This window comes from Plectropomus leopardus, chromosome 5 (genome assembly GCF_008729295.1).
Source record: "Plectropomus leopardus isolate mb chromosome 5, YSFRI_Pleo_2.0, whole genome shotgun sequence".
NCBI classification, from domain to species: domain Eukaryota; kingdom Metazoa; phylum Chordata; class Actinopteri; order Perciformes; family Serranidae; genus Plectropomus; species Plectropomus leopardus.
This window is the reverse complement of record NC_056467.1, coordinates 24064706-24091142: the sequence shown is the minus strand read 5'-3', so window position 1 is coordinate 24091142 and position 26437 is coordinate 24064706. Positions and strand designations below refer to the sequence as shown.

General features: G+C 38.2%; 2 protein-coding genes across 2 annotated transcripts in view; both read left to right on the top strand.

Annotated features, from left to right (window-relative positions):
- Window positions 1-2303: 2303 nt before the first annotated feature.
- nek8 (NIMA-related kinase 8) lies at window positions 2304-17569 on the top strand. Its single transcript, XM_042487079.1, has 15 exons — window positions 2304-2350; window positions 4035-4240; window positions 6256-6488; window positions 6591-6722; window positions 7000-7208; window positions 7315-7394; window positions 7494-7678; window positions 8887-9034; window positions 9571-9647; window positions 10862-10979; window positions 11131-11281; window positions 11795-11958; window positions 12227-12379; window positions 14702-14860; window positions 16718-17569. The coding sequence occupies exons 1-15, from the start codon at window positions 2304-2306 to the stop codon at window positions 16744-16746; spliced, it is 2091 nt and encodes a 696-aa protein (XP_042343013.1). The 3' UTR covers window positions 16747-17569.
- Window positions 17570-19784: 2215 nt separating this feature from the next.
- The window catches only part of traf4a (tnf receptor-associated factor 4a), a 48414-nt gene continuing 41761 nt past the window's right edge, over window positions 19785-26437 (top strand). Inside the window, exon 1 of the mRNA XM_042487171.1 lies at window positions 19785-20288. Coding sequence (XP_042343105.1) covers window positions 20146-20288 — 143 coding nt within the window. The 5' untranslated portion in view covers window positions 19785-20145. The remainder of the gene's footprint in view (window positions 20289-26437) is intronic.

The window sequence follows — 26437 nt, the reverse complement described above, 5'->3', positions numbered from 1 at the left end:
AGTAATGTTAGCTTAACACTTTAGTAATTCTTTACAAACTTGTAACACATTTTGAAAAATTGTTTTGATTGATTTTTGTAAATTTAACATATAATTATTGTTAAAATTTTGTTGCATGTGCATGCATTACATGCATCATGACTTGTTTAGGACTCGAAACTCAAATTTAGGACTTGGGGCTTTATGCATGTGAGCATGTCTGAGCCCAGGGGCCCATCCTCTCATAAACAGCCTATTCACAGAATTAACAGCTGGAGGTATGATATGAATATGGTGTCAGTACTATCAGATATATACAGTATGGGCAGTACTTTTATAGGTGTTTAATACCCTTGACCCGGTTTGCAACATTCTGACTTGTTTTAGAAAACAACAGGTGTTAGTAACATTACTAATGACTCAGGTTTATTCAAGTGTAAGTCATTGGGCAGTGTGACAGCGAGCCATGCACAAGAACCCTGAAACTGAAGCAGCTTAAAAAAAAAACATCAACATATAATAATGAGTAGTATGGCTTCTTTTGTTTATTTTCTCTATAATTTTCATATTTTGAAGTCTTTGCCTCAGATTTTGTTGTCATAATAAAAAAAAGATCACGACCAAACAATATCATTCCCTTTCCAAAAAGTGACTCAGTTACAAACTGCTCTTCTTACAGTACTTTTTACGAGACTTTATTAGTACTGACATGTCAAAAATGTATTCAGGACAGTGTTGTCTAGCAATTGCGGCAGGAAACACATTAAGTGAAGTGAAAACTGAAATGGAGACAGTGAGGCGGTGCGAGGAACAGTGAGACAGATGTGATTAGTTTAGCGTCTTGAGCGTGGACTTCAGATACTGCAGTCTTACATCCAGACGCCTGGTGATTATAAAGTGCCTTCCCTTGTCTGAGATAAGCAGGAAGAGGGCTGCATGAGCACTGTTTCCCCTCTCTGATGGGGATAATAACTGCTTTGTGCTTTGACAAAGCCTGCTCTGTGTGGTGCTGAAGTACATACCTCCACTATTATCATCAATCTGAAATAATGATATATCATCACAAACAGTAATCTTCTTGTAATTGAACCTTTTCTCTACAATTTGCAGTTTTTAAATGAAGTCAGGTGGAAGGAAGATAGATGAGTAGGTGGCTTAACAAACAATAGTTTGCTCTTTCTCGGGGATATAAAATCTCAACAAAGGAGCACCTAAAGGAGCCATGCAGTACATGTGGCACTACTCAGACCAGTTTAGTGACATATTTGGCCTCGTGCTCCTGTCTTCTGTCATCTGAAGATCTGTCTCCAGACGCGACAGTCAGTGACCAGGAATGCAATGTATGTGCTAGTGAAACTGATGCTAAACCCCAGGTATGAATCATCTGTCTTTCGAGGTTTCTCAACATGACAGGAAGATGTGGGTGAGGTTGTTTCATCACAACAATGCTTTCACCTCTCTCACATCTTTAACAGCTTTTGTCACACGGGACATGATGGTGTTTGCTGTGTCTACGGGAACTTCACAGTAGGAAAAGCACAGATGTAATTAATAAAATGATTTAGGACTTCATCATTAATGTCATTTTTGCAAAGCCCCCGTTAATTGCTGATTTTTAGAAGTGCTACATAAATAAACTTGTTAGAATAATTACTGTCAGATAGTGAGCTATTTAGTCTAGTCTTTTAGACTCATAGTGTCTCTTGTTTGACTGTATGTGAGACCAAGTCATTGTTTTGCAAGTCACAAGTAAGTCTCAATACTTTTTTACTGTGGCTTTGTAATCATTTTGTATCTCCTTATGGCTGTTTTCACCATTTTGTAGTTATTTTGTGTCTGTCTAAATATACTTTGCATCTCTTTGTGGTGTTATTGTGTCTCTTCTTGGTTGGTGTGTTAATTTGAGTGACATTTTGCTGATAAAATCCAGGGAGGACCTTGACACTTTTGACCTGCTGTGCCCTGTCGACCTGTTCAGTAATCCATCCATGATTCTGTATAAAAAGTCTTACTATTGCCAACACTTATACATGCACCAGTTATTTCACCTACTGCATCTGCTGCATTTGTTCAAGCTGCTTACACTGTATTTATCTTAGCTTATGTATCATTCTAAAGAATACTATTTTTTCTGTTTCTAAATCTCTTCCTTTGTGACTGAAAACATGATTTTAATATGCGTCATCAGCAATGATCATTACATAAATTTCGCGAGCCTCCTTTTTTCTCCGTTTTTACCCGCCTTCCTCTTTTTTGTCCCTCGTCGCTTCCTATAGTAGTAGGGACGGGTTGCCAGGAGACGGCGGAAATGTTAGGGAGCAGCGATGGAGAAATATGAGAAAATCAAAGTTGTCGGAAGAGGAGCTTTTGGGTAAACTCTTACTTTTAAACTTTGTGGCCGTTTTTGTCTCACACGTCTGTTATTCGCGCTGTGTTTGGGAAAATGTGGTGTTCTCAGGCGTAAATTAAGAAAGCTTGAAGTCCGCTTTTCTTCACCAAAAATGTAACGGGATCCGTCAAATGTGCGCCACTCTTAGAAGAGGACGTCTAGAAAGGTTTATGTAAAAAGGCTATTTAAAAAGTAATCGGTAGCTAGCACTGTGTGTTTAATCTTAATGCCAAAGCCAATCAGGGTTTCTAACCTATAAACAAACTTTATAGGTTTTACCAATTACAGTTTGTGTGGCTTTTTTCCTTTCTAAAAGTTTGTTTGTTTACGTCATAGCACGGCAATGTTAGCTAAGCAGTCATCTGAGTTATTGCATCCGCATCGCATACAACCTACCTCTTATTTCACAGTCAAAGTTGTCATTTAAAGACAATAAGTTGCCGGAAAAGTTACAATAAACAAATTGTAACTTGTTAAAAAAAACATGAGCAGACAAGCGTTACTTTGCTCATTTTTACCGTATTTAAAATTATTAAATATTAAATTATCCGCTGTGCAGGGATGGGAAGTCATAAAGTGTATTCACTCAGATTCTGTACTGTACAACTGTACATTGTTAAAATTGTACTCCACTTCAGTATTCCCACTTTGTCAGACCATATAGTTGACAACATTTCAGAGGGTAATATGTACTTTCTACACAACTAGATTTATTTACCAGATATACCATTTACTTTATAGATTAAAACTTTACACTAAACAGTCATAAGGTGCAATCATAAGATATCTGATGAGATATAATGAGCCTATTTGACGAATTTGCTTGCAATTTTCATATTTTTTTGTCTTACAGCATTATATAGCTTACTGAAGCATAAAGACAATAACGTAAACTTGTATATTTTTTGTGAAAGCAAAAGAAGTACAACATTTACACATGTTTACATATCACCATATTTTTTTCTATTGTTGTAACTGTAGCACCAGAAATCAAGAAACAGAAAAAGAGAAGAAAAAAAAAACACAAACCAAAAAACAACATAAAAGGAAAAAAAAAACAATAAATAAAAAGGTACAATTAATACATAAATGGGATATTGGTGGGTGTCTGGGGGGGCTTGACAGGGAGTTAAACAATCTGTAAAACAGGTAAATCTGTATTTTTGTGTATTACATCTGAGCTACATGTGTAGTGATTTTCTGACTGGTCTTGGACACCCACTAACCCTCCTCATAAATAATAAGCTAATGAAAATGCCATGTTTGTGTGTCCTTTCACGTTATTTCCCCTTTTTAAGGTGGACCACATAACCATCAGTGTATGGATTTGTAAGGTTACATACAACATTAAAACACAGTACAGTAGCTCTTAAAAGTAGCACAACAAAAATAAAGCACTGTGACAGGAATCATTCTTTTGTGATCCAGAGAATATTGTTTATTCTACGTTGCATTTTTGAGCAAATACATACATAAAGGAATAATGCAAAGCTTTTACGCCACTGATTTTTCATTCACTTTTATTTGCTTTTTTAAAATCATACAAATGCTTGCTTGTCAAAAACAAAACTATCACACCGGATTTAAACAACCAAAGATTATCCTACTATGTTGTTTAAGAAACAAAATGCACATCTAATTTCTCTTTATTTTCCTCCCCTGTCAGGATCGTTCACCTGTGCCGCAGGCGCAGTGACGGGGCTTTTGTCATCCTGAAGGAGATCCCAGTGGAGCAGATGTCTCGAGACGAGCGTCTGGCGGCTCAGAACGAGTGTCAGGTCCTGAAACTGCTCAACCATCCAAATATCATTGAATACTATGAGAATTTCCTGGAAGACAAGGCCCTGATGATTGCTATGGAGTATGCACCAGGTAAGTTTACCGTAATATCTTATTACATGACCCCCTTTTGTTCATTGTCTAACAGTTCATTTTTCCCATGGTTTAGTGCTCTAGGGCTCCATACCTTTACTTGTTCACATGTCAACATCTAGCATCAGTCTGTGAGGTATTTTTAAACCCAATGCTCTGTAAAGTAACTTCTCTGTTATATTAAAAGGTGTAATGTAAAAAAAGGGTAGATTGCTGCCACTTAGTCCAAAATTCTGCAACATGAGCCAGAGCCAATATTCAACCTAAGATCCTCCTCCGAGGTACTTCTAGGTGCTCTTTTGTTCACAGTCAAGACTCCTAAATCTCTGGATTATGTTTCTAAACCACATTTTCTTGTCTTTGTGGTTCTTTAGTTGCTTAATTTGCAGGTGGAACTGCCACAGCGTACTAAGACTGTTATACTGATATTTATTTCAGATTTAGATTTTCAGATTAAGATTTAGTTTTCCTTTATTTGTCATCTTCATTATGCACTCCCATACATAAAAAACAAAATTACATTTTCCCTCAAAACACAAAAAAGTGCAAGTCAGTTCAAGTCAATAATAAACGTCATAAATAACTAGATTAAAGTCTTGAGAAAGTTATAGGCGCCATAATTTTAAAAAATCTATAAAGTGCATCATTGTAGAGTCATGAAGGGCCCTTTTCAGTGTTCACAAAGTGCATCGTGTTTTGTCATTTATCCACTAAAAGCACTGCTAAAAGCAGCATGCTTGAATCTCTAGATTGGGGTTGATGGGGGAGGGCAGACATGTGTGCTGGGCATTTAAGAGTCTGACTGCCTGTGAAAAAAAACTGTTTACCAGCTTAGTGGACCTGGTGCTGATGCTCCTGTTTTTTCCCAGACTGCATATATCACAGTGAAATATAAAGGTTCCCCATCCCATTTAGTGTTTTTATTATGTTTTTTTTTCTCAACTGAAGATGATGGTTTGTGTTTTTTCCATAGCATAAATCTCTTTTATAATTTCTAACCATTGTTTTATAGTAGGGGTTCAGGTCGTACCATTTTCAGCGTACACAACTTGTCCTCCTGGGGTATTGCATATCTCAGAATTTCTTTTATTCTAGCATTTACATTTTCGCTGAATAAGTGTAACTTATGACATGGCCCAAAAATGAGTGCCTGGCAGGCTCCATGTCTTTGAATTTGTAACGGTGTGTTGTGTTCATTCTTCGGTTGTAATTTTAGTGTTCAGCTCCCCCTCCCATTTTGTCTTGATGTGCATAAAGAGGAGGCTTAACAGTCTCTTAGATTTTGTTATAGCTATATAGTTATAGAGATCACCCTGAATCTTATTCCAATGTGCATCTGCATCATTACATCAAGCAGTGCATTCAAGGTTTTTAGGATTTGTATTTTGTTTATATAGGATAATCTCCAAACTGTAAAAATCTATAATGAAATAATTAAAACAAGTCCTAATTTTCTAAGCTATATCACTCCTTCAAGTCCTCAAATGTTTTTATAAACTTTGAAAAGGGTTTTTTCCCTCACTGACTTGTTTTAATTATTTCTCTTTTCATGCCATATTGTTACCATAGTAAGTTCAACTAAACTAAATAAAAGCTTAACAGGAAACCAAAAAAGCTTTTGTTTTATGACTGGCTTTGCTAAAAATGGTATAATACTTTTCCTGACTTTAAGAGGGCTTATAGATGGGGGATGTAAAGTTTAGTTTAAGTTCTGACCCTGAAGCAGAAATTGCACATTAGCATGGGATCCAAAATATTTGTGCCATACTCTTTCATTGTTGCAGATAAAAATATGTTTATGTTGTGGATCCGCATTCTCATGAGCATTTTACCTGTGCAGCATGAACATCTGCTGTTACATCTGTTACATCCATAGCTTATATGCTTTGATATCACCCTCTCACTGCTGTTCACTCAACCTAGTAACTTAATAGTTTTCTACGTTATAATGATTTTAACGGACAGAAATTATCTCAATTGTTTATTCTCTTATTCTCAATGTTTTCTTCATGCAGGTGGTACCTTGGCTGATTACATACAGAAGCGCTGTAACTCTCTGCTGGACGAGGACACCATCCTTCACTTCTTTGTACAGATCTTACTCGCCCTGTACCACGTCCACAACAAACTAATCTTACACAGAGACCTTAAGACACAGAACATTCTTCTTGACAAGCACCAGATGATCGTCAAAATTGGTGACTTTGGCATCTCCAAAATCCTTGTCAGCAAGAGCAAAGCTTACACTGTGAGTTGAGTTTGTGTTTGCTGCAGCAACATACATTTTCTGACAAGTTGAGTCCTAACATGTGCCACCTCAAGTCAGTGCTTCCTTCTCTTCACTCTGCAGGTGGTGGGGACACCGTGCTACATCTCCCCAGAGCTGTGTGAGGGAAAGCCGTATAACCAAAAGAGTGACATCTGGGCTTTGGGCTGCGTGCTCTATGAACTAGCGAGCCTGAAGAGAGCCTTCGAGGCAGCTGTATGAAAAACATTTTCTTCACCAACATCCCTCACTTACTTAAATTAAGTGATTTAAATAATTCTATGTTAGTGTTAGCTTTTGAAGTATACCAACTACCACATCCACAATCAGGCACAAATGTGAAAATTGTACTCCTTTGGCAAAGATTTTAGGTAGATTATCTGGGTTTTTTTACATATCAGAATCAGAGATACTTATAGAAAAAATTGTGGTGCGTTACAATCGCTCTGATGCCAGTATAGAGAAATATACTTTTCTTTTACTTTGCTTTCAGAATCTACCCGCCCTCGTTCTGAAGATTATGAGCGGCACATTTGCTCCAATCTCAGACCGGTACAGCCCAGAACTCCGACAGCTCATCCTCAACATGCTCAATCTGGATCCATCCAAACGGCCTCAACTCAATGAAATAATGGCTCTTCCCATATGCATCAGGCCTCTGCTTAATCTCTACACAGATATAGGAAATGTCAAAATGCGCAGGTACTGCCTTAAGGCATAACTCATGATAAGACAGGTGTCTCCATGAAATTGAGTTAAAGATTTCGTATGTTTTGTGGAATGAGTTCTTTCTTGTTCTATGTTGCAGGATAGAGAAACCACTGTCTACTGTGCAGACTGGTCCTCAAGGTCGACCAGGAGGGAGAGTTCCTACTAACAGGTCCAGAGGTCAGGCACATTACATCATTATTTGACAACAAAAAAAGGTGCACCAGGCTGATCATGGTTAAATTATACATTTGATTGTAATTTCTTGGGATTAAACAGATGGATCAGTGGGTTTAGGATCAGGGAAGGTGCATTCCCTCCCGCTGTCCTCGGTGTACACGTGGGGAAGTGGAATCTCAGTGCCTCTCCGCCTGCCGATGCTCAACACTGAGGTGCTCCAAGTGTCTCTGGGTCGAACTCAGAAAATGGGGGTGACCAAGTCTGGCCGTCTGATTACATGGGAGGTCTGGGTATTTTTTGACTTGTTAATGTTGTTGCTTTTTGAAATTCTCAGTCATGCATTATCAAGCAAAAATCCTCCCTCACTGTCTATCAAGGAACAACTTTGATTTACTCTGTACTCCTGGGTCAAGTAGTTGATGTACTATTTTGATTTTTTGATTTTTACAGATAACTAGGAAAATACGGTTTTACAAATACACTCTTAGAAATAAAAGTTCCAAAAGGGTTCATTCTGAAGGACTGAGGTTGTTCCCAGAACCATTAGCTTCTGGATGTTGTTCATTTGGCCCCAGGCTAACCTGTGAAACCAGAATCATGATGAGTGGAATATAAGGACTTGTTTAGTCTGTCAGCCCAAATTTGTTTGTTGGCATATCTGGATTGTATCAAGATTGATTCTAGAAAGTTTGGACAGCAAAAAATGAAATAAAATAACATACATGAAAATAGTTTGTGATTCCAATAGGATTTCTACAGATTTGACTCAGTCCAGATGCTCAGATTGTTTAGTGTTAAGCAGAATCCATGCTGCTGTTAGCAGAGCTCTATGGAGGACAACATGGAGAGCAACAGTCCTTGGACAGATGCCAAAATAAATTAAAATAAATAACCACAACTTCACAGCGCTATTGTTTGAAGGGTTAGGACACTCTGAAAGGGTTCAAGGTATGGAGAACCACATGCAACCAAAAAGCATTTTTCAATTGTGGAGAAGCCAAAGAACCCTATATGCTTCCAGTGTAGTTCAGTTTTACAAGTAGTTTGTTGTTTTTCATGTACCAAAATTATCAGTAGTACAAATCTGGTTTTTGCACTAGCCCCTTAGAGAGTTTCTTTGTAGACACAAAGGCGACATTCGAAAGGAAAATTCAGTGTTGAAGAGACAGAGATTGTTATTTCTACATCAGCAGGGTTGCTTCAGTGTGAGAGACATCATCAGTTTCTCAAAAGTATGTTTTTGAACTGGATTTCTCTCAATTCTAAGAATCTCTAGTAAAATGTTGAGTTACATGAAGGTGGCTCGGGAATATGGGTACTTAATAATAAAATAACTGCTGGATGGCAGAACATCACAGATTTATGATTCCTAACGATGTATCAGAGGGTGGATTTTTCTTTCAACATTTTTAGTTACGTATGCTTTCCAGGAAATTGTTACACTCTCACTCTTTTAGCCCTTTTTAGACTAATAATCACTTTTTTGTCACAGGCTCCATCAGTGGGGTCTGGTGAGGCCAGTCTGCCCGGTGTGGTGGAGCAGATGCAGCCTCAGTTCATTTCACGTTTTCTCGAGGGTCAGTCTGGAGTCACCATCAAGTCTGTGTCCTGTGGCGATCTTTTTACCACCTGCATGACAGGTTGGTGTGCTTTTCTGCTTTGTATAACCATCAGAGAAATCACATCTGTGCCCAGTCAGCTTTGCGGGGAGCTCTACTGAAGGAAATCAATGTTTACTCTGTTTTCTGCACTCTCACGCTGCACCACATGACTGTAAAACGCTGACTCAGTATTTGAACGCACATATGAACGTGTGGATACTGTCAGCTCTTTTTCCAGACTTGATCAGATAGCATGGGTATGCTTGTAAAATAAACCATGCTTTCCTGGCAGTTTTGAAGCACTTTTTTATCTAGCTCAAACTGTGGTGCTCTGTTAGTCAGTGTGCTTTAGGAGGCTGTCATCGGTCCATCCAGCACTGCAGAGCAAATAACACAGGATTAAAGGCCCATTCTCTGAGCTCAGTTGCCTCAATTTCATCACTTTTCGCTGTAGTGACACAGATTATCGTTTCCTAGATGAGGATTAGAAGCATTGTGTTGGACCACATGAGAATACACCTACACTCATCAACTAATAGTGTCTCTAATCCCCTCTTTTTATTTTCAATCTACAGACAGAGGCATTATCATGACATTTGGAAGTGGGAGCAACGGCTGCCTGGGACACGGTAACTTCAATGATGTAACACAGGTATGTGTCCGCCATTCAGAGGAAAAAAACTTTAAACATTTTTCCATTTTTATTAGATACACCCAACTAAAACATGATGCAGTCTAATACAAGAGTCCTGCATTACATTAAACAAATGTGTCTTATGTTTGCACACATTTCTTTCAATCAGTGAGGCCAAATATTAGAAACACTAAATCACTTGCTGTGATGTTCATTTGCTGTCAAAATATGTGAAGATATGCCCAGAAGAACGACAAACATGCCCAAAATATAATATATAAAATAATAATAATTCTGATAATAATAAAAAGAATAACAACAATAATAATAATAATGATGATAATAACGATTGAAATAATAATAAAATAATATAAATTAAAGAAATAATGAAAATAGTAACAATTTGAACAGTAATAAAATAAACACAATAATAATAATAATTATTATAATAATAAAAAAATTACAGACATTTTAGAATAAAGCATTAATTAAAAATAACAACACTTTTTTTCTACAAATTTATGTTAGAATTTTAAAAGGACGGTTCACCCCAAAATCAAAAATACATATTTACCCTCTTTCCTGTAGTGCTATTTATCATTCTAGACTGTTTTTGCTTGAGTTGCCGAGTGTTGAAGATATAAGCCATAGAGATGTCTGCCTTCTCTCCAAAATAATGGAACTAGATGGCTTTTGGCTTGAGTTACTAAAGTGCCAAAAAAATATATTTGAAAAACTCAACAGCAATGTCTCTTTTCAGAAATCATGACCTGATTACTCAAGTTAATCCACAGATCATCTCCTGCTAGCTTGCCTAGCACCACTGAAGTAGCTGAAAGGACAGCTCAGCCAAGGCGGATGCCATTAATGTTTACATTTCACCCTGTTACAAGAACGAGCCTCTCATCCATGAGCAGATGCACAACCAAAACAATCTAGGTTGATAAACAGATCTATAGGTAAAAGGAAAAATATGTAATTTTGAATTTGGGGCAAATGTTTCCCCTTAACCTTTATTGGACTGATGATAGTAGAGAGGCAGACAGACAACAACGGGAGACAAATATTAATATGACATGCAACTGGCGTTATCTAACCAGGGATGTTGCAGTTATTGTAAATCTGTTAAAGACTGGACAACCAGGATGCTGCCTCCCTACAGATTTTTGAATAAATTCTTTAATGGAAAGATTTCAGCGATGACGCTTCTGTACTCTTTCTGTTTTTTTCAGCCCAAGATAGTCGAAGCACTCCTTGGCTACGAGCTGGTTCAAGTGTCATGCGGTGCTTCCCACGTACTCGCTGTGACCAATGAGAGAGAAGTATTTGCCTGGGGAAGAGGAGACAATGGTATGTAGTAAATGAGCTGGTTGTTTTCAAATCTATCTCAGCATTCATCTTTCGGTGTTTGATTTTATGCGACTGATTTATGGCAGCAGCATCTCAGCACACAGCTCAATTGTCCAGTCTCTGTCCTTGTTTCTGTCCCGCTGTCTGCTAGGTCGCCTCGGGCTAGGCACCCAAGACACCCACAACTCTCCACAGCAGGTGTGTTTACCTGTGGAATTTGAGGCCCAGAGGGTGATGTGTGGAGTCGACTGCTCTATGATTATTAGCACCCAGTACAGCATTGTGGCATGTGGAAGCAACAGGTAATTACTCTCACCTAAAAATACGGCCATTATTCTCAATAAACATGTCACTGACTGACATGAGCTAATGATCAGCAGTGAAACATCTCATTTAATATGACAAGACAAAGCCAGTGCATGTATATGTATAAAACTGTTCATGTGCTTATAGTGATCATAGATTACAGGCGATTATGCACTGAGACATTTTCATGGTGCACAACCTGTGCGGCAGCATTCTCCTAAAATGACAAACACCTTTCTGTCATTGGTAATCTGTCTTTCTTTCAGAGGTCAGGGCAGAATGTAGGACTGTTTGTGTAGGTGAACCAACCATAAAAGAAACAGTATTAATTTCAGGTATCAGCATAAGCAGCATTGTTCAGATACCTGCAGCTCAGCAGACAAAGAGACAGGAACAACAGATATTAATGTGATGAAAATACATATACAAGGAGTTGTTTAAAGGAATATAATAAATGCAGTTTTCTGTATTTCTTTCTGTTTTAAGTGCTTTGATTTTGTTGCGCTCAGGTTCAACAAGCTCGGCCTTGATAAAATAACAGCTGGAGAGGAACCAAATCCCTCAAATCAGGTGGAAGAAGTCCATTCTTACACTCCTGTCCAATCAGCCCCACTAAACAGTGAGAAGATTGTTCACATTGACATTGGGACAGCCCACTCTGTTGCTGTTACAGGTAAAATATTCCAATTATTAATCTATCAAATTGCATTCATCAGTTAGACTTTTTTGAAGGGATACATCTCAGAGTGATTGTCTCCATAATGATGTGAAATAAAAGAAGGTCACTGTGTCATTTAGTGCTAGCCAAACAAGTTTTCTAGGTGCAGTCTTTCTTCTTCGACACCTTTGGCATAAAATGAGCCTGCTAATAATCAGTTATTGTGTCAAAATCTTATTTTGATTTTATAAAATGAAACATTGCTTTCACCCACATTTTCCAGAGAGAGGACAGTGTTTCACCTTCGGCAGCAACCAGCATGGCCAGATGGGCTGTAGTTCCCGTCGTAGCAGCCGTGTGCCGTACCCGGTGCCCGGGCTGCAGGGCATCACCATGGCTGCCTGTGGAGATGCTTTCACCTTAGCTATCGGATCTGGTGAGTCAAACTATGTGGTAAAAACTTTGTTTTTTTAAGGCCCTGCACGGGTGTTTCCAGTATAATGATTCTTCTAATCAGGTTGAAGGCTTGATTGTATAGGAGGTCTCTAGATTAAGTGAACTAATAAAGGCCCAGACACACTAAACCGAAGTCAAAGACCAGAACTCGCCTGTCGTGTGCTCTGCACCTGCATGAGAGGAAATAAGTCATATCAGTTGGTGGCGGTAGTCCATATTCGTCATTCACAAAGGGAAGCTCGAAGACTGACGGGATGGATCAAATGTTAGTTAGCCAGTGAGCACATTGACAACACAGCCCAATGCTGAAAGAATAAATGATACCGTACGCTAGCAAACAAAAACACAAACAGTGACAAACCGTGTTGCTAAAGGGCTCAATGGCTAAATCTTACCCAATGAGTATGTTACAGTCTCACTCTGTTGTGTTTACTTTCCTCACGAGCTGAATGGTCAGTCAGAGGGTTTTTACTCACCAATGGGCTCCACCGACTCGGACTCTGATTCACAATGCTAAATCAGATGAAAAACAGCTGACTATGGCTGACTAGCACCAATGGTGCGGGACACAAATGAAAAACTACAGTAGACAGGCGCTCACTGAAGGCCCAATCCTGATCGACAGCTGACTCTCGGCTTGGTGTTTCAGAGCCTGAAGAATGATAAAAGCTGGATTTTTCCTGACTTAACAGGTGCAACAAAGCTAACAGCAGAGTCATGGAGCAGTCCAGCACACAGACCTTAATCTGCCATCAGACGGAAATTTGTGTGGTGCAATTTACTGGCATGGTGTGCAAAAAATGAAAAGAGATAGGAAATACTGCGGGCAACGTTGTAAACACTAACTGCAGGAGCTAGCATGGCTAGCTTGCTAATTATGGCTGTCCTTTAGGTTCTCGGTTAAGTTTTTTAGCAGTGTTTATCTAACAGTGTCACTGTTTTGACATTTACGCAGCCAAAGAGCATCCCTTTTCTGCTGCTTATATTATTTTGCTGTGCAGTTGTAAAACAAGAAATACAGTAGAGAACATTTCTTGATTGAGAACTGGAAGTTTGAGAGCCTCAAGATTTTGTATGACTACAGTTAGATTAAACTCTGGATAAAGTGAAAGAGGCGGGTCAATATGCAACCAGAAGTGAATGTATCTCACCCCTTTCCATAAAGAAATGGCTGAAAAGCAAAATCCTGTCTGACTGCACCATTACAGAAGGTCTAAGTAGCCAAACTAGAGGAAATCACCTGTGTGGATGTACCACAGGTGTACAGGGACTCTAAAATCACTGCATGGTGATGATGTTGCATAGAAGGACTGATATGAAATTCTTCTTGTTGGTGGATTCAAGAAAACCCTGATCGTCTGAAATTAGCTGTCAAAAAGCATTTCATATAGGAGCCACATTGTCTGGTTATTATTCCTGAAAGGCAAATAATAAGCACCCACATATTTTCTAAGAATGGATTATGTGAATTTCATGTTTTTACATGAAAATGGTTGCAATTCTCCAGCAGTTTCCAACAAGCACTTGTACACAAAAGAAGCATTTTCAAAAAGACAGTCTTTATTGTCCCTTATTGTTAACCCTTCCCTTAAAAACTGTTGTTTGGAGACATGAATGAGTAGGAGTTGCACAAATAAACACAACAGGGTTCATCTCAGCCCTGAATTAAGACAACATCTCTCTGATAGCTGTGGTTTAGCTGCTTTGGAGAAAAAAAGAAGGATTTAATGAGAGTCAGTTTAAACATTCCTTGTGAGCATCAATGTGACCACACAGCTGTAGTGTAACTTTAACTCCAAAACAGAGTTGATTGAATGTCCGCTGTGATGGATTTTGTTACTCGAACAAGTCTCAAGTTCCTGCAAGTTTATTTTCATGTCAAACTGAAATAAACTGAATGTTGGTTACATGGAACATATGGTATGATTTGGAAAAATGGTTAGCAGTTATGTAAACTATACAGGGTATTTAGGTAATGGGATAAACATACAAAACCATTGGTCTGTTTCTTTAGACACATTGGTTAAAAGATAACAGATATGTGTGTTTTTGTGCTTCTATGTCGGAAGTGTGTGTTTTGGGGGTAAAATGTCATATTGTGCCAGCGATTGGCTCCCCGGGGAGAAAGCCAGCAGTGGCAGTCGGGCCTGTAGGTTTCCTTTGTTGAGGGAAGTCTTTGTTCAGCTTTCCTCCAGATAGAGCCATTATGCTGCCACTGCAGGAGAGACAGAGCTGTTAGTTAAAGATTTGTGTGGATTAATGCGTCCTGAGAAAACGGTGACCAGCTCCTTCTCCTCCACAGAAGGGGAGGTGTACACCTGGGGAAAGGGGGCCCGCGGCCGCCTCGGAAGAAAAGAGGAGGATTCCGGGATACCGAAGGCGGTGCAGCTTGACGAGACTCACCCGTTCACGGTGACATCAGTGGCTTGTTGTCATGGCAACACTTTGCTGGCAGTGAAACGTAATATTTCGCTTATTAGCCTTTGTTAACAAACACTGTGAGATGTTGGGATGGTGGTGAAATGTAACTGAGAGTGTTAATCCCCAGATGAGAGATGAAGTTGAGTCAAGCTTCTCTTGATAACACACACAGATGCACTGAGACTTCTTAATAAGTCTGAAAGCTCACCCACTTACAAAATGACTTGCTTTGTTTCATACAGTCATACATTCTTAAGTATTACAGTCACAAAATCACAAACTATTTTCTAAAACCTTACCATCTACATGCCAAATGTAATAATATTTTTTAATTTTGCACCATATCTCTTGATTAAAGACTGAAATTAATGACATGGCCATAGACCTCTTACTGAGAGGAACAGAAAACAGCAATTCGTCTCTCTTTGTCACAGTGCAAAAAATAGTGACAGTGCAAAAGTCACAGACTCTAATGAAAACTGAATAACAGTGAAAGTGGGATTAAATCATCCCTCTACACTCCAAATAGAAAATAGCTGCAGATTTAGAGAAGATTAAACTGCATCACAATTTAATAAGTAACAGAGATGTTGGTAATCCTCACTGCAGGCTACACGGCTGCTGTTTAAATGTTTCCTTTACCTGCACCATGTGACAAGGACATGAGCCTAACACTCATAGAGGTCATTAGCAGGGTCTGAGATGCTGATCAGACCAGAAACTGGTTCACCTCATTGGAACAGTCTTGATGCATGTTTTCATGTACAGAATATTTTAAAAAGCAGTGTATGAACACTTTACTTTCAACCCAGAAAAAAACATGATTTTATTAAAGAATTATGTGCATCCTGAGTAGCCAGGGAGTGAAAGTCTGCTAGCTGCTCAGGTTGATTTGAGTCCAAATCTCTCTCAGGTGACCTGCATGAACGGCAGACTTTTGTCCCTGTTGAGATTTAGGTGTCACTGTACAAAGGAAACCAATACTGTTTTCATATTTTCTGTACATATTGAAATTTTTGATTTTAAGTATGCATCATCTGAAAGCATGTAAAACCTCATTATTCTTCAGGCATTAAGACACTTTACCAGACATGTTAAAGCCCGATAATTAGCAGTTCACATACCAAAACCCAATAGGGAATGAATGCAAAAAAAAGAAAGAAATTTACGCAAATTGCAAATGAAAATAATCGTTAGTTGCAGCCCTAACCATAGATGTAACTATGCAATTTGTGTGCAAAACATGTACGCATCTTTCTTGTTGGAGTGCTTAGTACAAAAAACTGTAACTGTGATTTCTGCCTGCTGAGGAGAGCAATAATACTCAATTTTATTACTTAAAAAAATTGCAACGTTTCAATCCCAAATTGAAAGATAGAAAAAAAGTGAATGAAATAAAAATATGAAAAGGAGCTTTTAACAGTGTTGCACATTCATGTGTAACAGCCATGTAACTGGGGGGGATCCTGTTTTCGTGTTGGCTGTAGAGACTGTAGACAAGGTTGTATCGATATTTAACTCATTATTGGCAAACAGATTTATCGCTTTGTCAAAGATATTGGTTATTTGGCTGATTATTTTCTAATTTAATAGATAATTGCTTTTTCTAACATGTGTCAAGAAATTCTGAAATATTCCAATTATAGGTGGCATTTTAAAATTTTCTTGTTCTTTTTGATGATAAGTTGAAAACCAAAATATAAAAAGTTATACATCATCATATGTGAGGAAGAAAAGCAACAAATCCTCACATTTAAGATGATGTAAACCCTAAATTTGGGGATTTTTTTTGGCTGAAAAATGAAATCAATTGTGTAAACAGTAACCAAGTAATCTATTAATCAACTCATAATTTCAGCTCTTTCTGATGTTTCACCTTTCTTCCCTCTTGTTTCAGCTTTGCTTGAAGAACCAGCCCCGAGATGAATTTGTCCTAAAATCGAACCCACACCCACTCAGCGGTCGTCATGTAGCCCAGCAGTGGCATGAGGTGAAGCTTCCTCTGAATATAACCCCTCCCAGAGGCCCGTCTGTGCTGCAGTTGAAAGATTCCCTTTCATACTGCAGCTGCGGCCTCAGACTCTCACTTGGTCTTCCTCTCTATGCAGTTTTTTCTTTCTCTCTTTGTCTTCAGGAATGAATGTTTGTTTCATTCGGAGGTTTGATATTGTGCAACAAAGCACAGAAAAGGTGAAACCTTGTGTTGCAGCAGGTGTATCTCACAACAGGTTAAAGGAATGTTGCAATGCTGTTTCTGAAGATAGATTACAGGAAGCGATTAAGCAGCTTTCATGTGGAGAGCCATTGTCCTCTCTCACGTGAAGTTGGTCTAATGAAGGCCAGTAAAAGTCAAACTGGTTTAACCTCTCTTAAGCCACTGGTGAACGAGAAGAATCAATGCACAGAAAGAATAAAAGCCACTTGAGTTTTTAGTAACTCATCAGTCAAGTGAACCCAATGCGTTAATCTCGATCACATCGTCAGCGCTCACATTGTGCTTTATTGGATTAGTCCTCCAATACATTTGTAAGTCAACAGTAGATTTCAAAGCAGAGAATGATGTTTTGTTCAGGATAAATGACTGTTTTTGAAATCACTCACTTGTTCACTACTCCCTGCATAACAGACAGTCAATTTTACTATGGGTCAACAGATTATTGACCTGTACCAGCCAGTTATCTGATTTGTCATTTTATTTTAATGATTGCCGATAAATTGAATTCATTAAAATGTGCAAAGAAAGTGTAAGCATGGGAGGAACATTTACTTTGTAAAACCTCAGGGAACTATTTTTATTCAGTTTTTTTTATTAACTGAAATTTTCAATTGACTTGATTTTAAAAAAGTGTTAAAAGTCTCAGTTTTGATTAAATATTTGCCAAAGGCATTTAAACAAAGTTTTGTGTTGGAGTTTGTTATATTCCAAATTCTTAATATTGACAGAAAAAAAATCATTTTTATTGTGAATGCATATCGGTTCCAAATATCAGTTATGGTTATGGTCGATCCCTAAATTTTACTATGCAGGGAGTGGTAAATATAGACACATATCAGTCATCTACATTTTGCTTCATCACTGACATCTATTAAATGTGACAGATTGCATTGTGGGATTGTTAGCAGAGAAAGTTTTTGTTCCATTTTAGGAATCCTTATATAGGGAATATTTACACTTGGACACTATGGACACTCGTAAAAAAACAGTGGACAGTAAATAAAACACAATATGGTAAATAAGTAATCTCAGACGCAACCTCTGAAATTTAAGAAGATTCTCTGTTATAATTTATTGTGAGTAAAAATGAGATGGTTTATATAATGTGTGAACCATATTTATAGAATGCCTTAAGACTGTGGAGAAGTTTCCAAAATGGTGGAAGAAGTACTTTACCTAAAAATAAAATTAGCAATACCACCAGTGTAAAATGCACTGTGTTACAAGTCCTGGATTCAGTATTCAGATTCAGTATTTATCCGAGATAAATGAACATAAGATTCAGAATAACAGTATAAAAGTAAAAGTACTCATTATGCACAATGGCTGAATTTTTACATATTTCTTATGTTGCCTACTTATAATAATAGTAATAATAATTCATCTTAATGTATGAGTCAATAATAATTTGCTGTACTGGTCTGAATCTACATAGTATTTAAAGATGCCAAATAAATGTAGTAAAATATAAAGTACCATTTTTGCCACTAGTGAAGTAAAGATATCCTAAAATTTGTAGGTACAAAATTTGAGTAGTTTCCGTGACTGGTGTCTATGAGTGAATTTGTTTAAGTACATGCGTTATTTTTATATGTACATGAAAAGAAATGGTTTCAAAGGTCATAGGACCCAATTAAGACATGATTAAGTAAAAATAATAATAATAAAAAACAAACAAACATCATTATCGTGACTTAACTTTAAAACAAGTTCTATATGACCATCTTAAAATTAAGATATACTAAGCTGTAGTGTAAGTGATTACCTTGATTACCTATGCTTTTATTCTGCCTCCACAGTCCCCATTATTCTCACATTAATCACCTGCTTTATTATGTAGCTTCACAGAGCTGCTGTCATCAGTGGTGTATTGTTACTATTGTTATATATTACAGTGAGACTGTGGATTAATGTGCGTTTTCTCCCAATATATTCATTGACATTATAATAAGAAATCACACATTTTCAATGTATAGTCATGTGTTTGAAGTAATTATTCTCTCGTTAAGATATGTCCTCACCTTTTTTGGAGACATGGATTTTTTACCATTGTTGTCTTGTTTGATGATGTAATGATGATGTAATCCAGTGGCAATACAGCAGGTGAGAAATGATCTAAATGTGTGGATGTGCTCTTTACTTTAACTGGCACACAATGATTTACACTTTGTTTATTTGAGTGTAAGCATATGTCATACTTTATTTCTCATAAACGCTATAAAAGCAACATTTTAACATGAATTACAGTAAGAAATATTATATTTTTCATTGTGTGTGTGTGCGTGTGTGTGTGTGTGTGTGTGTTTGTATGCTCTACCACCAGAGGGCACCTTTCCACTCTAACTGTGCTATGGGCTTCTGTATTAGGTCAATTAGACATTTTATTTTGCTGAACTATTGATAACAAAACGCTCCTCATTTTTGACTTTACAAATTAGATCTATATGTTTTAAATGCCTGCAAAGTCAGGACCAGTGTTTGTGCACTTGTTATAAAAGTATAAAGGCTTGCATCTGACAAATAATTAATAATTATACACATAAGCATGGAAAACAAACAATGCATTTCATTTGCAGCCACCCAAAAGCTCCAATTAAAACCCCATGAGGAGAGATGAGAGGGCTAAAATGGTGTGAACACAGTGTTTCAGCTTCTTGACTCCTCCTTCGTTGAGGAGGAGGCGGGACTCGGTGCACCTAAACAGACGGAGGGGTTATGCATTGTGCTCAGTGTGTCAGTACTGCATCCACAGAGCAGCAGCAGGAGGAGCACAGGGCTACACATTCACCCCAAGCTGCAAAACCGTGCACGGACAGCTCTTTCAGGACCAATCTGTGATCATCTCTGCAGCGTCTCCTGGACGGCTGTGTCGCTCCTTTGTTGCCATCCGGGGCTGCTGGAGGACAAAACCAGGGAGGACTCGCCTCCTTGATCGGTCTGTCGGTAGCCGAAGGGACGTGATATGAACCCCTCATCGGCTTAGACAGCAGTGCAGCTAATAAATAGCCCCGTTTTCAGGGGGAGGGGGAGTTAACGGAGGATCAAAGAGGACATTTGTACCTTTTAACCTGCAGCTGAAGGCCCGAGACAGCCGCTCGGAACCTGTAGCGATGCCCGGGTTTGATTACAAGTTTCTGGAAAAGCCAAAGAGACGCTTTCAGTGTCCGCTCTGCAGCAAGGCAATGCGGGAGCCGGTCCAAGTGTCTACCTGTGGACATCGGTTCTGTGACACCTGTCTGCAAGAATTTCTAAGGTACGTTGTGTTTTGTTTGTGAGAGATCCTTCTCTCCGCAGGCGATACTAGAGACTACGGCGGCTAGTTTCGGTGGAGCAACAGTAAATAAACGATGTGTAGGTGTGTCCTCACCTTCCAGCAGCAGGGTTTTACATTCATTTTAGTCTTTCATGCTGCATAATGATTGTGGCAGTGCACGGGGCCTGGTAAACATCGCCTGCATTGATCACATTGAACTCCCCCCTGTTTAGTTGCAGGTGTGTTTCTCTGCACATATGCCAGCGTCAAATGCATTTCTGAGTCACTGTGTCAACACGGAAACATGACTGAAGAGCTTTTTGTTTTGGATCGGTCATGCAAGTGTTTCTGTAGGACAGGCAGAGGATGTTGTCTGCTTAAACCCCGAGCAAACTGGCTTGATTTCTTTCAAAATAATGGATAGAAGGCAATTATCAATGAATTAGCAAGCGAATTATCTGAAAATAAGCACCAAAAAAAGGAAGAAACTATGAATACATAACAAAATGACCTTAAGACCTTAAGAAAGTGGTGGAAATAGTGTATATATTCATCTGACTTTGTCTGACTTCTCAGGCGCCATTAAATTTAATGATTGTTTTTGTCAAAAAATCCCAGTTAATATTCTAATTTTCTTTTTCTTTTTCCCCTGTAATTAATTCTTTTTTTGCATGTTTCTTGCAAAGTTGCTTACTGTCTCCCCCCCCATGTTTTCCAAAGAAATCAAACCAATTTCTCAGGTTTTAGAGGTTCAAATGCTTGTGAGAGGAGAGCAGCACAAGCAAAATAATGCCAATCTGGCTGTTAATGGGCTATAGGTGATGGTTTTTGTTGTCTTGAGTCTAAAAAATGAAGCTTGCAATAATGCACATTATTAGTAAGTGTATGCTTCTGCAGATTTTGTCCTTGTCTCCTGATTAAATCTTCAAAGTAAATTGATTTAGTGTTAGTATCTTTCATGTTGTGGTGTTTGTGTCCTGCAGAGGGCCCCTGCCTCCCCATCCTGCCTGTGTTTTTGCCCCCAGGGGTGGCTGAGTCTGCGTGGGGTTGCAGGGTTGAGGGTTTTTGAGGTTGAGAGTGTGTGTGTGTGTGTGTTGGGTCTGCCCTGAGTCCAGGATTAGATAGATTCCTTCATTGGTGTCAGTCAGGGGGCCACTGAGGGACCTTTCACTCTGAGGTCAGCAGTCTGACAGACTCCCCCCTCGTCCCCTCACCTCCTAATCTGCTGAACATTGAAGTCTGTGTTAAGACTTGTAAAAAGAAAGTCTTTGTTTTATCTTTAGGTGGACTACACTGTCCAAAAAAGCTGTCACTAACTATCATACATTAAAGGAAAGCAATGAAAGCAACCACAATTTACCTGCAAATCATGAACTTGCATCACAAACTTCCTGGTCTGTAGCAGAAAGAGAGAGAGAGAGTGTGTATGGACGTGAATAATTTATGTCAGCTGTATTAAAAGTCATTAAAAGTTTATTGATGTTTGAAGAAAAACAAATTGTATGATGTTTTGTCTAGATGCCAAAGATCCTGAGTTGCACAGATGCTGTTTCAGGCACATTTAGAAACATCTGGGAAAAAAAACAAACAGATGTGTGATCTGTGTGAAGTGGAAAGTGAGTCCTGCTTTCTTTTGAGCTGTACAAACGAGGGCTGCAAGCAACTAATTATTATTTTCATGATTGACTATCCTGACCACTATTTTCTCAGTTAATGGATTGGTTGTTTCTTCTAAAAAATATCAGATATTAAAATAACACTTTCCAACCACCCGAGGACTGTCTTCAGATGACTTTTTTGTCGGATTTACTATCCAAAACTGATGTATATTTAGTTAGAATTCCAGAGAAAACGGCACATTCAACAGCAACGCTTATTGTTTTAGCTCTTGCACAAGCTATGATTTAAGACATAGGTGGATTACTGAACAGGCCGACTGGGCAAAGAGTGTCAGGGCTCCCCCGACCTTCATCTGAGAAATGTCATTTAAATAACCAACCAGGTAGAAACTCGACATTACCACAAAGAGACACAAAAAGGCCACAAAGAGATGAAAAGGAACTGCGAAGAGAAACAAATGTCTTCGAAATATGTGCGAAACAACCACAGAGAGAACTACAATGACCAAAAAGATGCAAAACAATAACATCAAAGAGGTAGAACAACCACTAAGTAAGTGTCATGCTGTCATCCCCGAACAACACCCTGAAATATTCTGGTGAGCAGATGATAAAAGTTGAAATAATTGTAAGAACTGCAACAATTGTTCAATTAATTAATAAGTCAATCAACAGAAAAATAATTAACAAGTCAGGTCAGCAATTCTGAAAAAGAAAATGCTTTTTTCAGCCCCTCAAATATAAACATTTCGCCTTTTTCTCTTTAATATGGAGACAAAAAATGTCACTTTGGGAACTGGGAAAAAATAAGGACATTTGCTCACAATTTCTTGACATTTTAGAGACAAATAACTGTTCGAAAAGACCAAGAAGGTCTGAAGATATATTTGTAAAAGTTGTTTAAGTTGTTTTTCTTAATTTTGGACTTTTTTCTTTTTACACATTTGTAGTATGAAGATGTTAAGCAGCTCTCTGGAGCTGGCTTATGAGAGTTTATAGTTTCTTTCTGGCACATGCATGCTGGAGATTGTTGTATGGATGACACTAAGAAAAAAAACATCAAGTTGTTCTCTCACATTTTGTTAATGCAAGTGAATATTCTTTATTCACGCACAGTGTAACCATACTGATGTTCTTTTAGGATTTTTGACTCATATCCAGCTGATACAGAGGAGCAGTTCTTGTGTTTCAGATGAACATCAATGTTGACGTGTTGCATGAATCATATCAGAGCTGCAGTGATGTGTTTGGAAAGATAAATAGAAGAAGACATAACAGAAACGTACAGAGCTGTTTGCCCATTTCTGTTTGAGTAACTCGTTTGAGAAGTCAGATGGAGTTAAATAAAGTATTTTAATTGTTAGTCAGTTTTACAGCCCAAAAAAACGTTGTGGTTTTTGTGCTGTGATTCAGTGTAAGCTCTGCTCTGCAGTTTTATTTCAGTTACAAAAGTGGACTTTTTGTTATTCAACTTTTGCAATGGCTGACAAACATCTTAAAATGTCTTTCACTTTTACTGGATGAAACTTGACATCACCCTGAGGAAAAACTTTTAGGCAAACAAAACTTTTTTTTTGTTTGTAAAAACACTTTTTTTTTCAGGAGAAACAAATATCACATTTAAACCTTTGTATGCTTCTTATGTCAGAAAACCAGTTTGCTAGTTGACAGGAGGGAGGTGGAGATGTGAATGAAGGCTCTGAATACACAAAGTGCTTCGTCGTACACCTTGACTCATCAGAAGCCTCCTCCTGCTTACTAGACAGCAGCAAATTGCATCTGGTTGAAAAGCAGGAATTCAGATGCACAAAGAGAGCGAGGGAGGAACAGCGTTCACTGCTGATCAATGAGTTTGGCCCGACGCTTAGTCTGTCTCATCCTGCCCGCCTCCGTCTTCGTCCTTCGTTTTATGCTCTTTTTTATACTCCCACAGACTGACTAAATGTAACCAAAGTTTCCCGACTTATGAAAGTTTTTGTTGAGTAACTTCTTGCTTCTGTTTTGGTCGGGATGTCAGTGCAGATGTGACTGTGATTCCTCCAAGTCTGACCTGCACAGAGACAAAACAGCTGCAGAAAAATCTGCAGCTTTTTATACAATCTCTGCACAAAAATCTGTAATAAGTGAAAAAATACCATTTTATAATAAGGCATTCTCCAATGAGTTATAACATGTAAATAATGGCTTTCTTAATGATCAATACATCCTCATAAGTTGCTATAAGTCATTAACGTATTACTAACTTATCAACTCTAATAACTGCAGACCTGATAATGAAAATGCTTTAATAATCATTTGTTAACAAGTACAATGGAAGACTTTTATCAATGACTTATCAACATGCATAACCTCAGACTTTGTGATTAAAACTCTTAATTTATGACATGCTAACATTTTTTAAGGCAGACTGGATAATTCATACTATTTATAACTGTATTATTACAAAACTGAATGGAAATCTTCGTTTTTTAAATTTTGTTTAAGAAATTATTAATAAGTCTACCTTCCTATGATTTATCGATTAAGCATTAGTAAATGACTTTTTGACTATTAATGAGGCTGTAGTTACAATGTATAAAATGCTTTTGTGTCTTGATCTAAAAGATCACATTGTTTCTTATTAATAAGTCAGCTTGTTTCAGCTGTAGCTTTATACAAGAGTCCCTGGTCCATTCCTCAGGTCGAATAAAGCTCAAATAAACATTTACATCAACAGCAGATGATACTTCAGCAGCTCTTCCACTTTCACTGACTCTGACAAACAGAAACAAAGCTGCTTCATCACCTCTTTAATTAACAAAGTGTGCCAGTTGAGGCCACTTTCAGCCCTCTTGGCCGCCGAGCGCATGCATCTCTTTGTGAGGAGAGTTCAAGTTTATTGAGGCTGACAGACAGTAGTTAGCTAATGCTTCGCCCATTGTGCAACGAGGTTGATGCTCTTCCTGTAATTATCGAAGACTGTGTAACATCCAGTCCGGGCTTGCCAGCTGACTCTGCCCACTTTCACCCTGACGGATCCCTCGCCGTCTGCGGAGCTCGCTGCTCTGTTGCAACAAGACACGCAAGAATGTTTTTGCATGACATTTCTTCACTGTTAATCATCATCATCGTTGTTTGTACAAATTGTCCTGACTGAATTAAAATACCACCTCATCTGCAATGCTTTTCTTTAACTCCCAGTATTTAGCATTTATAAGCAGAACAAATTCTTAATAAATGCTTTATAACACAATAGAATGTAGTTACAAGGACATATAATGGTTTATTTATGTAGATGTGAACATTTATAACTTTTTCCTTTCAGACGTATTTTATATTATACAGCGGTGTTTTACTGCCTTGCCATTATTTAAACACGTTACGGCCCAGACACACCACAGTAACATCAAAGAACGAGTGGTGACAAAAGCTGACTGTTGCGTTGCCTCACGTCCTCTGTTTGTCAGCCAAAAAGTTGCTCTTGAACACATTGCAACGACTACAGCAACCGAGCAAAAAGGACATTCATTCTGCACCTGCAAGAGAGGAAATGACTGTCAATACCAACAAGCGGCGATAGCTTTTAATTCTTTATTAAAAAAAAGAGAAACAGGAAGACTGACAGGATGGATATAAGACACTAGTTAGACAGTTAGCACATTGACAACACAACCCAATGTTGAAAGAACAAACAATATTTACCTTGAGCTAATGAAGAATAACACAGAGTTGCACATCATTTCTGCTGAAGAGTTTAATGGTTAAAAAAACGTATTGAAAATAGCAAGTTTATTTTGATTTCATGCCATCTTGACTTCAGTATTAATTTATTTTTTGCTTTCCTCACTCCGACAGGCTCCTTTATCTCTGACACTGATAAATCATTCTGATTCAACCAATAAGGGGTAGACTCGTGCTGAAGATTTTAATAATCACAGCTGCAGTCATAGCATTAATAAGCTACTGATTAAGAGCTTTAATCATCAAGTCTGTGTTTATTATTGTTAATTACTATATTAATAATGGTTGTAAGTGTAACATCTGCTTTGAAGATATTTTACACTGTAACACGTGTTTTAACTATGCTGTCATTTATTAGCTATTTATTCACCAGTCTACACTGCTGGGTGATTCACCATCGGAGGATTTATAGTTGTTGATTGACATTAATTAACACATCTCTGTTTATAACCAATCTGTTCATTCAGTGTGTATATGCTGCTTACGAATGCTTGTAATGACCCAATCAAAGGGTTAATTCAGTGTTTTTACCTCAAAGGATGTCAAAATAAACTTCCCAGAGAGGCACTCGAGGAAATGAATTGCTCTTACTTTCCCATGTGTCAGCGCTGAGAAGAGCTAGACCTCTGTGTCCATAGGCATGTTAGCATGTGATGCTAATGTGCTGTGTTTCCGCCCCGGGAGGAATGTTTAAATACTTGACAGTCCTGGAGGCTGCCCCAGCTCCAAGGGAGAGTCATGGGGTAAAAAGCAGCCCAGCCCTGCAGCTTTAACGCCCGCTGCAATCAAATATGAGTCACATGCTTCAGT

Excerpts from the sequence above, each read along its gene's own strand:
- nek8 (XM_042487079.1), top strand. The coding sequence starts at position 2,304 with ATGGAGAAATATGAGAAAATCAAAGTTGTCGGAAGAGGAGCTTTTGG. Across the intron at positions 4,241-6,255 it reads TGCTATGGAGTATGCACCAG|GTGGTACCTTGGCTGATTAC; the intron begins GTAAGTTTACCG and ends TTCTTCATGCAG. Across the intron at positions 9,648-10,861 it reads ACTTCAATGATGTAACACAG|CCCAAGATAGTCGAAGCACT; the intron begins GTATGTGTCCGC and ends TGTTTTTTTCAG.